The following is an 11,689-nucleotide window of genomic DNA, read 5'->3' as shown; positions in this document are numbered from 1 at the left end:
TCTTTTTCGTCGTGTTTTTCACATGGTTATCAAGAGTGAGGTTTCAGTCAATGGTGACTCCGAGAATTTTCAAGTTTTGTGAGACCGGAAGAGAACAGTATGGTGTGGTTATGGCGTTGAAGTTTTTTGTGTTATGTTGTGAGGTGAGTACAAGACATTGTGTTTTTTCTGCATTAAGTTTTAGTTGGAATGCATCCGCCCAGGTGTGCATTATTTGGAGGCTTTGGTTGATTTCAATTAGATCTTGTTTGAATGTTTTATGCTCTTAAATTTAGGATTTCGAAAACTTACTAGGACTAAGTGCCAAACTTTATAAAGTTTCACTAAGGAAGCCAATTTAGAAGCATAACTGAAAATTAGGATCATAAATCCTTTCAAATTCAGACCTTTCATTTTTATTTTTTTCATAGAGCAAGGCATAGTTTCCCAACTCTGGCACCTCTGCCCCTCTGAACTGCTTCAGTTTAAAACAAAAACGATGCACAGAACAATTAGACCAAGGACTGTCCAGTGATTCACAATGAACTCCTGATGTTCAGTAACTGTATTTATCAACTGTTAATACAGACAGCAGCTCTGAAAGACATGCAGCACTTAGTGATTAGATCTTCCATGTACAGTGAGTGGTAAGCAAGAAATCACGCAAAAAAATATATGGCAATTAAATAATAATGAAACTGTACACTGGCCTGCCAGATAACATTGATCAGATAAAAGACATTTGTTAAAAAAAAAAATTGACTTCCATTTTTTTTGTCCACAGGTATCTAAATAAGATAAAGTAAATTAAATGTCAAAGCATCAACGTAGGACACACTGGTATCCAGTCTTAGGGATGGCTTGGTGTATCTATCCTAGCAGCCTATTTTGAGGTCTTTGTACATTATCAGGGGAGAAGCAATATCAGTGTCCACTTATTGCCGGAATATATTAACAGGCAATATATATTTCTAATGCACGTGTACTGTCCTTTACAATGCCAAATACTGAGCTAGGTGCAAAAAATAACGTAACCTTCAGAAATAAACTCCATCAAAGAAAGTTCTGTGATTACTAGACATTATTAAACCAGTAGAGATATAGTCACAATAACAATTTGCTAGGGGTTAACTAGATAAGTTCAGGACATAACAGTGGAAGATAAGTTATTTAGAAGTATCCCAACTTTACCACGCCTTTTTGGCTAATTTAAAATAACACAATATTCCATAGAATTGAAAATAAAGAGTATGTACATGATATTGATCTAAACTGAACATTTCTCAGCATGTTTCTGAATATCCTGAAAATGTGGACAGCTCTTTTGAACAACCTCTGCCCATAATGCGAGTGAACAATTATCCTGTGTACATAACAGTATACATATCACTAAGTGTACATGTTTAGGCATTTACTTTTCATATCATATACACAATTTTGATTGATGATCACATTTTCATCAGTTTCTTTTTTTGTTGTTTTTTAAAAATTATTTTTAGCAACACAGTGAATGTCTTTACTAATCGACAGATAAGGCAACGCGCCCACATGAATACTTCAGCTTCCACACTTGAAAAAATATTAATGTGAAGTCTATGTAAAACAGCAGACAAGATGTTGGGGGGGGGGGGGGGGGGGGTTGGGTCATTCACTAACAGCACACATGAATACTATTACCAATACTTATCGCAGGGCCCTGTGGTAAATAATGTGTGTGAAAAACCACAATGAATAACAGCGAATCAAAGTAATAGCAAGCCCACTTATTGTATAAGGAGGAAAAAGACCTCATCAAACTGTGACATGCAACGGTAAGTAAAAACGGATAACAAAATCAGCAGATCAGCATGCACACAGTAAAAAAGTCATAATTGGTCAAAAAAACTCCTGTAACGTTCAATTATAGCAGAAAGCTATTCTATAGCAAAAACAGCCTTCAGCTCTTAAATATCATACACTGATAATCATCAACACTTACCATAAATCATGCGTTGTGTCAGTGCTCAAACTCAGTCGCTCCAGCTTGCCAGGATAATAAGTGACAGCGTGGCCCATACAGACCCTTTTCGCTCCAGCTTCTTCTTGCCAGCTGTCTCGCAGTATAAAGTTCCCCTACAATTCGGAGCACAGAAGATGCTGGAGCGAAACATGTCCGTCGGGGCCACACTGTCACTTATTATCCTGGCAAGCCGGAGCGACTGAGTTTGAGAACCGACACAATGCACGATTTAAGATAAGTGTTTGTTGATGATTATCAGTGTATGATATTTAAGAGCTGAAGGCTGTTTTTGCTATAGAATAGCTTTCTGCTATAATTAAACGTTACAGGAGTTTTTTTGATCAATGATGACTTTTTTATTGTGTGCATGCTGATCTGCTGATTTTGTGATCCGATTTTACTTACCATTGCGTGCCAGTTTGATGAGGTCTTTTTCCTCCTTATACAATAAGTGGGCATGCTATTACTTTGAATCACTGTTATTCCTTGTGGTTTTTCACACATTTTTTGATTAGTGAACTGGATCTGTATATTTTCTACCGTAAATAATGTGTCAACAGCATTTTTACACACTGAAATGACCCCCTTTGTCAGTGCTTCTGAACTCCCTTCCAGTCAGGCTTTCAGGATTAGCATAATAAATATGCATAAGAGAGACCTGCATACCATGGGAGTCTTCAGTATATACAAATTCATCTCGTGCATATTCATTGTAGTACTCCTGAAAACCCAACTGGCTAGGTGTGCCTCCATGAGCGGGCTGAGAAACACTATCCCAAGTAATAACGTTGCCTCTCCAGCGCAGCTGAGAGTTATAATGCAGTACTAAGTGCAAATTTATCAGCTTTTCTCAAGTCTGTCTTCTGGCAAAATGAAAAAGAAAAAAAAATTACATTTATAAGGCCCTGTTTACTAAGGCGCGTTAGCATTTTTAACGTGCCTACAATTAGCGTGTGCGCTAATTGCGTAGGCACCTATAGGGATATTGTAGGCACATACATGATTAACGTGTGTTAAAAACACTAAGATGCCTATAACGTGACTTAGTAAACAGGGCCCATAGTTTGCTGTGATGGGGAGTTTAATTTGTTTTTGGTGGAGCAATTTTCTTTACACTTATTTTAATTTATTTTACAAATTCGTGCTAGGACGTTCACACGCACTGAACTTTTCCTACCTGTTTGTGTCCTGCTGAGTACATTTTACTTCAGTGACTTTTACAGTAAAATACCTAGAAACAGTGAGTTCTTCCTGAAAAGAGGTTAAATGTTCTAGACTTCTATTTGTGTTCTCCTATTAACCAGTTTTGTGTAGACACTGTTTCCTAATTCTTTTAGGATTTGATTTAAGTTCTTCTTTGATGTGGTGGCCAGGGGACTCTCAGAAGATCAGGATTTTCACTATTGCAGTAAAAAAAAAAAATCCTAGCTAAAAGCATTCTGAACTCACTGCTTTAACAGAAAAGTTTGGAGCCTTATGACTGCATATCATAGAATTCTTTGAGAGAATAAGGATGAGGATGTGCCAAGTGCTCATGAAGTTGTCTGGCCACCCTATTTTCAAGAAAGGCTAGGTTGGCTTGCACGTTTGACAGAGATTATACCTTAATTAGGCTAGCAGCTTTATTTGTGATCAGTGAGATTTCCTCTCTTCCTATTTCCAGTCCTGGCAGTGAATGCTCATGATACAAAATACTGGAGTGTCTGGAAGTTGTTACACCTTTTCCCAGGATCAACCAGAATGATTTATTCAGAGGCCTGTGAGGTTTTGAAAGTTCATGTGCTATAAAATCTTCCAGCTAGTCCTTTAAAAGGTTTTATAATTGATAAAGGCTCCATTTCTCTGCATGATCAATACAGCTACTAGAATTCTATCTACTCAATATGTAATAACACAGATATTGACTCTGCTCTGCTGCATGGGGTGTGAGCGCACATAATGGAAGGATAATATTCTGATCCTGAATGTCAAATCTGGAAGTTAATAGGCAACACTAACAAACCCCCAAAATATATAATGGATACAACATCCTTCAGTTCTTTATGTTTTCAGCATCATATAGGAAGAAGGGCTCTGAATGAAACTAGAACCTGAATCCATATGTAGCACAGGTTCTCAAATCTGTCCTGGGAGATATCCACCATACGTATTCATGAGATAGACTTGCATGCACTGGCTTCATTACATGCAAATCTATCACACACAATTCATTGTAGACATCCTGAGAAGCCAAATGGCTGGGAGACCCTCAGGTTAGGTTTGGGAACCTCTGATATACAGAGATGTGACAATGGCTGCAATCAATCTTCTGCATGCTAGAACATGTACTACATACACTTCCAAGTGATTCTGAATGGGTAGTGGTTATTCTTTTAACATCCTTCTCCCAGGAGTTTTTACTTACTAACTATTCATTCCATGTTGAACTTTCAAAATACATAACCAACAGGGTAGCCAAGATCTTCATCACTGGTGAAGGTATTTCTTTATTAGGATTTATTTATCACATTTTTGAAGAAATTCGACCAAGGTGGTGTACACAAGTATAACCTGGACATTGGCAGGCATACCATATGGAAATACTTTATTTCCAAATATTATTCTTTTCTTTAAAAGTTGGAGGTGGGGGATGGAGCTGTAGAGAAGATGTCTTTTGGTTTACAAAAAATAAAAGACAACTTCCAAATTTAGGTGCACAGAATTCAATTTCCATAAGTTGATCATCAAGACCCTCAAGCAAATCTGTTTTAGGGTAAGCAATTTACATATCTATCTACACAATTCTTAGATCAGTTGTACACAATATATTTAAGAATACTCATAGCAAAAGCTCTACCTGGTTGAGGGTCCTGAATCCATGTTTTGGAATAAAGACTTAATTGAACTACTAGGTAGACAATTTATGAACATTTTGATTCAGCAAACTAGGTAAGGCTATAAAAGATACCTATAAGTTGCTTCAGCAAGTAATGAAAGATTTGAGCAGAACTTGTCTTCCTGCTGTACGTGTCATATCTTTAGCAATACTGCCATTTGTAATGCTCCACTACCACTTGTGCAGTTGGTTCTCTTTATTTTCTTCCATATATCTACAATCATATGTCCAATTCCCCTACTAAGAGTGCTTCCCAACACAACTTAGCAATATGCATTAGTGTTTGATTCTGTAAAACGGAGATACGAGTAACCTTGTAACTGCCTGCCCTTTTAATCTTAACATACTGTAATATCAATGATTCTATACATTCATAATTTTAGTCTCTTTAATATTCTCATAGTTTATGCATTCACAGTCCTGCTTTAATCTTGGCAAATAACTAAGGCTCCAGAAACTTCATAGTAGCATTTGTATTGCCATAATACTGCAGATTAGGTGCGTTACCCAAAATAACCAATGGCATTCTTCCACTCAAAGCTAAAACATATGCGGACACAATTCTTTACAAGACATCTTATCAGCTCAATTTGTTTTAATGTTTCACAAAAGAAGCAGAGGAGCCTTGTGCTGCTTCTGTAGATCTGTTATAATCATGCGCTGTAACATACGACTGGCTTTCTTATTTTACGGAACTAAGAGGAGGAAAAGGCTATGCCTTCGATGCTGCACAGTCGAAACACCTCCTTCTTGTTGACGTCTACATCATTAGAGAATAACTCTTGTAAGGCGGTGAGGAGACATTGCACGGAGCTTGGTGCTAGCTGGCTCATCACACTCACATGGTTTCAGTGTTGGAGGAGATGGTATTGGTCTTCCTGAAGCGAGGTCTAAAGATCCTAGGTGGTGCCTGGCAATAAAAAAATCAAAACAAAATCATAGTCATGTACAAAGATGTTGTAATTTTGCACACATAGAACTGTTTGTGACCTTAAATGTGTGTCAAAATTTTCCTATTGCAAGATTGCTTTCAGCAGATATATTATTTTCTAAGGGGTCCTTTTACTAAGGTGTGCTAAAAAGTGGCCTGCGCTGGTGTAGACACGTGTATTGAATGCCCACATTTTTCAGCGCACCTGCAAAAAAGGCCTTTTTTTCAGCAGAAAATGAACGTGCGGCAAAATTAAAATTGGCTTGCGTCAATTTTGGGCCTGAGACCTTACCACCATCCACTGACGTAGTGATAAGGTCTCACGTATTAACCGGGTGGTAATCGTCAGCACATGTATAATGCCGATTACTGCCCGGTTAGCGCCGCATGCCGGAAATTTTCCATTGCGAGTAAAAAATGAAATTACCACCCGGGCCACACGGTAGCCGGGCGGTAGTTCCAAATTGGTGTGCATTGGGCACGTGTAGACGCCTATGCAGCATAGTAAAAGGGCCCCCTAATATCTTAAGGAAGTAGTGCTTAATAAGAATGATGTGAATGTTTCTTAATGTTATTCTCTTTCTAGTAAAGCTCAGGTGGTTAATCCTCAGAAAGCAGCTTTTGACTCCCTGGAGAGTAGTCAGTTTAATTTAACTAAATTTTTAGAATCATCTACTGCTAATACTGCATCAAGAGCTACTCTTCTGGTTACTTTTTCTGTCGAAAAAGATAAAATTATGGTTTTAAAAGCCTACTTTAAGAAAAAGGATGTTGCTTTCTGTGGTCAAAAAGTTCAGTTGTTTCCCGAAGTGGCTCGTAGCATGCAGCTAAGGAAAAAGTTACTTCTTCAATTGAAACTGAGGGTTTCTCATGTGGGGGAGATCCTTTTTTTTTTTTTTTAAAGCTTCCCCTGTAAATGTTTAATCTCCTGGCAAGAGAAACAATATATCTTTTTTGATCTTTCGCATTTGTTGAATGTTCTGAATGATAAGGTTTCCATATAAGAATATTTTCTTAGCATAGGAGTAGAATGGATTTATAAAGTGATAGGATCGTTTGGTATGGATTCATATGAACCAAGTTTATTTCTGTGAATTATTTCTTTATTTTCTCTAGGTTTTCCCGTGACGTGGGCTACTTCCACCCACTTAGTTTAAGTTTATTTCTATTATTTTATTGATTAATTTCTTGTTAATGGTGGAATTTTCTTTTTTGTATTCTAAGGGCCCTGTTTACTAAGCCAGGCTAGAGGCATGTTATTGCAGGACGTCAGAAACAGTCAGAACGAAGCCTTGCATGGGAAGAAGAGGACCTCGGCTGGCAGGGCCGCCAGCAAAGGTAGGCGACGGCGGTGGAGGGTTGGCGCCAGGAGGGGGGTCGAGAGTGTCGTCGGCAGGAGGGGGGGTCAAAGTTGTTGTTGGTGGTGGTGGTGTTGCTGGGGGTGGGGGGGTGTCGACAATGGCGGGGGGGGGGGGGCTAAAATGTGCCCCCTCACCTCGGGCTCTGGACCCCCTTCCCACCGAAGTCTGGCTACGACCCTGGACCTAAGTGACCACTTATAGAATACCATGTACTTTGCCAGTAGACATGCACATAAGTGGAGTTTGGGAGGAGTATGTGTGGAGGAGTAGCCTAGTGGTTAGTGCAGTGGACTTTGATCCTGGGGAACCAAGTTCAATTCCCACTGCAGCTCCTTGTGACTCTGGGCAAATCACTTAACCCTCCATTGCCCCTGGTACAAAATAAGTACCTGAATATATGTAAACTGCTCTGAATGTAGTTGCAAAAACCTCAGAAAGGCGGTATATCAATTCCCTTTCCCTAAATTATAGAATTCCATCATTTATGTGCATATATGGTAACATTTAAGCAAGGGCATTTGTACCACTTATAGGGCTTAGTGTAAGCGACTGCGTTTTCAGCCATTTGAGCTAGTATTCTATATAGGGGCATACTTTTTAAAATAGAATACACTTAAAATAAGAACCACAACAATAGTCTATAGTGAGCATCCTATTATAGATTTCTTTTCACCATATATGTTATACATCTAGGTAGTGCACTCAAAAAGCAAGCATAACTTGAATTGCATAACGTATATATTTCAAGTTATATGGGACATCTCAGTGGTACCATCTCAACGCATAGTGTCAGTGAATATATGTATGATGTTTCTGAAGTTAGATCTTTCAGACTCTATGTTGACTGTGCAGCTGAATACTGACCTCAATATCTCCTCACAAATGAGATGAAATTAGAAAAAGGGGTTTGTCTACAAATTATTGGCTAGTCCTATAGCTCTCTGTCTGAGAGAGGAAAGTAGACTAACAAAGGAATCCTGCAGAACGTTATACAGTTTCTGATCTCTCTGATTCTTGAGCTAAAAGATGTGACTTTGAGCTATAATCTTGCTATTGCGCTGTAAGAAAGAGTCTTCCTGAGGTTACCCATCATGAGGAGTATGGCTCCCCAAGGATGCACAAATTTGTATACTGGTGATCCTTCTCCACAGTCATTTTAGTTGAGAGTAGATAGGCAGATAGGATCCAATTCTTCAGTTCCCGTGACACAGACTCATATTTGCAGTATGACTGATGTGTGATTTGCAAAAAGGCACAATAAAGCACTGAGACATGTTTACCTGGCAGAGGCTGGATGTTAAAACCAGAAAGCACAAAAGCTTGGCATGTCCAAAAAATAATCTTCAGTGGTCAGACGGTTAGTTGTTTAACTTGACAAAAGACTATAGGTCTGCTGAGTTCCACTGTCAAACTACCTATCCTCTAATGCTAAGTGGTAATCCAGAGGAGGGAAAACCATAAATCCAGTTCTTCATTTTAAGGAAATGCAGAATTAAGAGTAGTTCAGATAGAAAAACCTTTTCATGACATTTCTCCTTTCTATTCTGAACTTGCAATTGCTCCAAACAGCAGATCAGATTTACTGCTCTGATCCCACAGTGCTAAGATCCCTGAGCGCACTCAAACACCAGGCCCCACTTGGGGGAAGATGGTACTTTTTCTCTACAATACTGGAGGAAGTTTTACTTACACACAAAAACACTGGAGCTGCAACCCTGGACCCAGCATATATTTTACTGATTTCCCCAACCCTTTAACTGCCCTAGATGAGTGAAAAATGAACAACATATTGGAACAGAGGAATTGTCCAGTGGTTAGAACACTGGACTGATAACCAGGGAAAGCCTGGTTCAAATCCTGCTGCTGCTTCTTGTGATTGCCTCAGGTACAAACTTAGATTGTGAGACCTCCAGGGACAGGGAAATACCTGTTTGTACATGAATGTAACTCACCTTAAGCTCCTACTGAAAAATCTGTGAGCTAACAATAGTTACAGAAATCCTACCAGTTTGGCAGGGGATTTTTTTTCAGGTGTGATTTACTGGATCTTAAAGACAGCCATGATAATATGATTCCTGTTACAATCAGGGATATTGCCTAGTTTTCTCGGTCTATGGGAAAATCTGCTGATACACTTATTATCAGAGGTTTTTTTGATCACATCTAGTAGTTGTGAATGGCTTTAGTTTTTTCCTTTGGTCACCAAGCTCAGGGGTCTCCGCCATCGCCAATTCTGTTTAACATACTGTTATCTAGGACTAGGGGGCATGCGATGAAACTACAGTGTAGTAAATTTAAAACAAATCGGAGAAAAGTTTTCTTCACCCAATGCATTATTAAACTCTGGAATTCATTGCTGGAGAACGTAGTGAAGGCGGTTAGCTTGGCAGAGTTTTAAAAGGGGTTAGACGGTTTCCTAAAGGACAAGTCCATAAACCGCTACTAAATGGACTTGGGAAAAATCCACAATTCCAGGAATAACATGTATAGAATGTTTGTACATTTGGGAAGCTTGCCAGGTGCCCTTGGCCTGGATGGGCCGCTGTCATGGACAGGATGCTGGGCTCAATGGACCCTTGGTCTTTTCCCAGTGTGGCATTACTTATGTACTACTTATCATCTTTAGGTTGATAATCAAATCTACATGTATGCGGATTTTATCACTGTTATATTCACATTTGATTCTGATCTAGAAGATACACTTACTTTAGTGGCTTGATGCATGTCTCTCATCAGTAACTGGATAAGCAATAATTGCTTCAAACTTAATAAGGAGAAGACAAAATTTTTATGCTTGGTAATAACCTTGCATTTGATAACAGCTTTACTTTTGTGGTGGAAAACATATACTTTAGAAAAATCGATAAAAGTGCTAGGCATAATCATCGATTTCAGATTAACTATGGAAGATCAAATCATGGAAACACACATGTTATGTAACGTTATATTGGACCTAAAGAAGGTATTTAATTTAAAATATTATATCAAATGGAATAGTTAAAATATATAACAAATTGTACATTGGACCATGTATAAGGTATATATACTATGTTTAGAGTGCAGAAGATGTAAAACAGCAGTAAGGAGAGTTAATATTGGGATTGTGAAATGATCTTAAATGCCTCTTTCTTTACTCACATATACTGCCCTCCTCCATCAGTCTTTTTAGGGCTACTTAAAATTTAGAAGACAGCCTAAGAAGGTCATTTTAGAATAAAGGTATTATGTACCCATTTAATAATGCCATTTTCTCAACTAAATGCCATCCTATATGCCACAGGACACAAAGATTTCAAGCGAGTATGTTCTGGATGGCTTATATGATATGAATGTATTACTGATTTTGCACAGGCGTTCTCATATATTTACAAAACTTTCTCCATTAGCATTTGCATCTCAGCAAACTGCTTGACTAAGCCAACAATTTAGAAAAATGATTAAGGAAGGAATGTGCCTAACCCTCTGACATTTAAGAAGTCCTTAAAAATGTTAAAAATTGCCTTTAGGACCTTGGATCCTTCATTTGTGGAAAACGGAACTTTACACATATAAATGCTGACATATACGTATGTGGTAGCAAAAATCACTACCTACACATATAAGTACTGTAGTTTATACGTACAAGGTGCTTAGCGATGACATTCTTTTTGTACATCTATATTTTCCTAAAATGCTTGCTCTGCATGTTTAGGAAAAGACACAGGTGACCTGCTGAGGGAAAAGGTACCAAAAGTGGAGTATGTGACTTTTTATACCACAAGATAAAGGGTTATCAACTGCAGAATCCTGCAAAATTTCAACCTCAGGTACGGACTAATTTCGTCTTAAAAAATGAGAAACATTTATCAATAAAAAAGTAATTAACCCCAGCAATTACATACCTCATTTTAGGTACCTGCAGTTTTTAGGCTGTAGAACATGAAAAATATCACAGCTGTGAAAAAATTTGCATAGTCCCATTCTACTATAGTACACGAAACTTTCAAAAATGAAAGTTGCCCAAATTTACCCCTACAAACTTTATCTCTGTTATTTGTAACCCCAGTGAGCCTTTTGAAAAACAGACTGGAAATTGTGAATGTCCAGACTTGGACCTTCCATTTCTGTTCTACATGTCTTATGTACAATCAGGCATTAAGGGCCCTGTTTACTAAGCCGCGCAGTAGGCACACTAACCTTTTAGTGCGCGCTAATGCTAAAGACACCCAAGGGTGTCTCTAACATTAGTGCATGGTAAAAAGTTAGCGCGCCTACAGCGCAGCTTAGTAAACAGGGCCCTTAATGTTATGCTGCAACTCTTAAGGAATTATCAAACAAATCAAACTTTGTTTTGGGTGATAAGATAAGGTTTTATTAAACTCTTATATCATATGCCTACTAGAACTCATATTCCAGCAAATCAATAAAATAAAAGATGCTATGAGTTATTTGGGATGTGCTTATGTTTTCCTGTCAATAGATGTGTCAATTGTCATCTTGTGTTCTGTTTGCAGTTTTCTGGTATTGCTTTCTTTTGCAAACTGCGGTATCACAAATGTTACAAA

At 38.3% G+C, this 11,689-nt stretch overlaps 1 protein-coding gene across 4 annotated transcripts in view; it reads right to left on the bottom strand.

The window, feature by feature from the left end:
- Positions 1-4,440: 4,440 nt before the first annotated feature.
- Positions 4,441-11,689, bottom strand: part of REEP1 (receptor accessory protein 1) — a 203,856-nt gene continuing 196,607 nt past the window's right edge. For 3 of the 4 annotated variants that reach the window (XM_030191049.1, XM_030191050.1, XM_030191052.1), the window contains one exon: positions 4,441-5,763. In XM_030191049.1, coding sequence (XP_030046909.1) covers positions 5,692-5,763 — 72 coding nt within the window. In that variant the 3' untranslated portion in view covers positions 4,441-5,691. The remainder of the gene's footprint in view (positions 5,764-11,689) is intronic. The other variant, XM_030191051.1, reaches the window with a different exon arrangement.

The sequence above is a fragment of the Microcaecilia unicolor genome, chromosome 2 (assembly GCF_901765095.1).
Source record: "Microcaecilia unicolor chromosome 2, aMicUni1.1, whole genome shotgun sequence".
In the NCBI taxonomy this organism is placed as follows: Eukaryota; Metazoa; Chordata; class Amphibia; order Gymnophiona; family Siphonopidae; genus Microcaecilia; species Microcaecilia unicolor.
The sequence above is the reverse complement of the archived record's forward strand: the minus strand, read 5'-3'. Positions and strand labels throughout refer to the sequence as shown.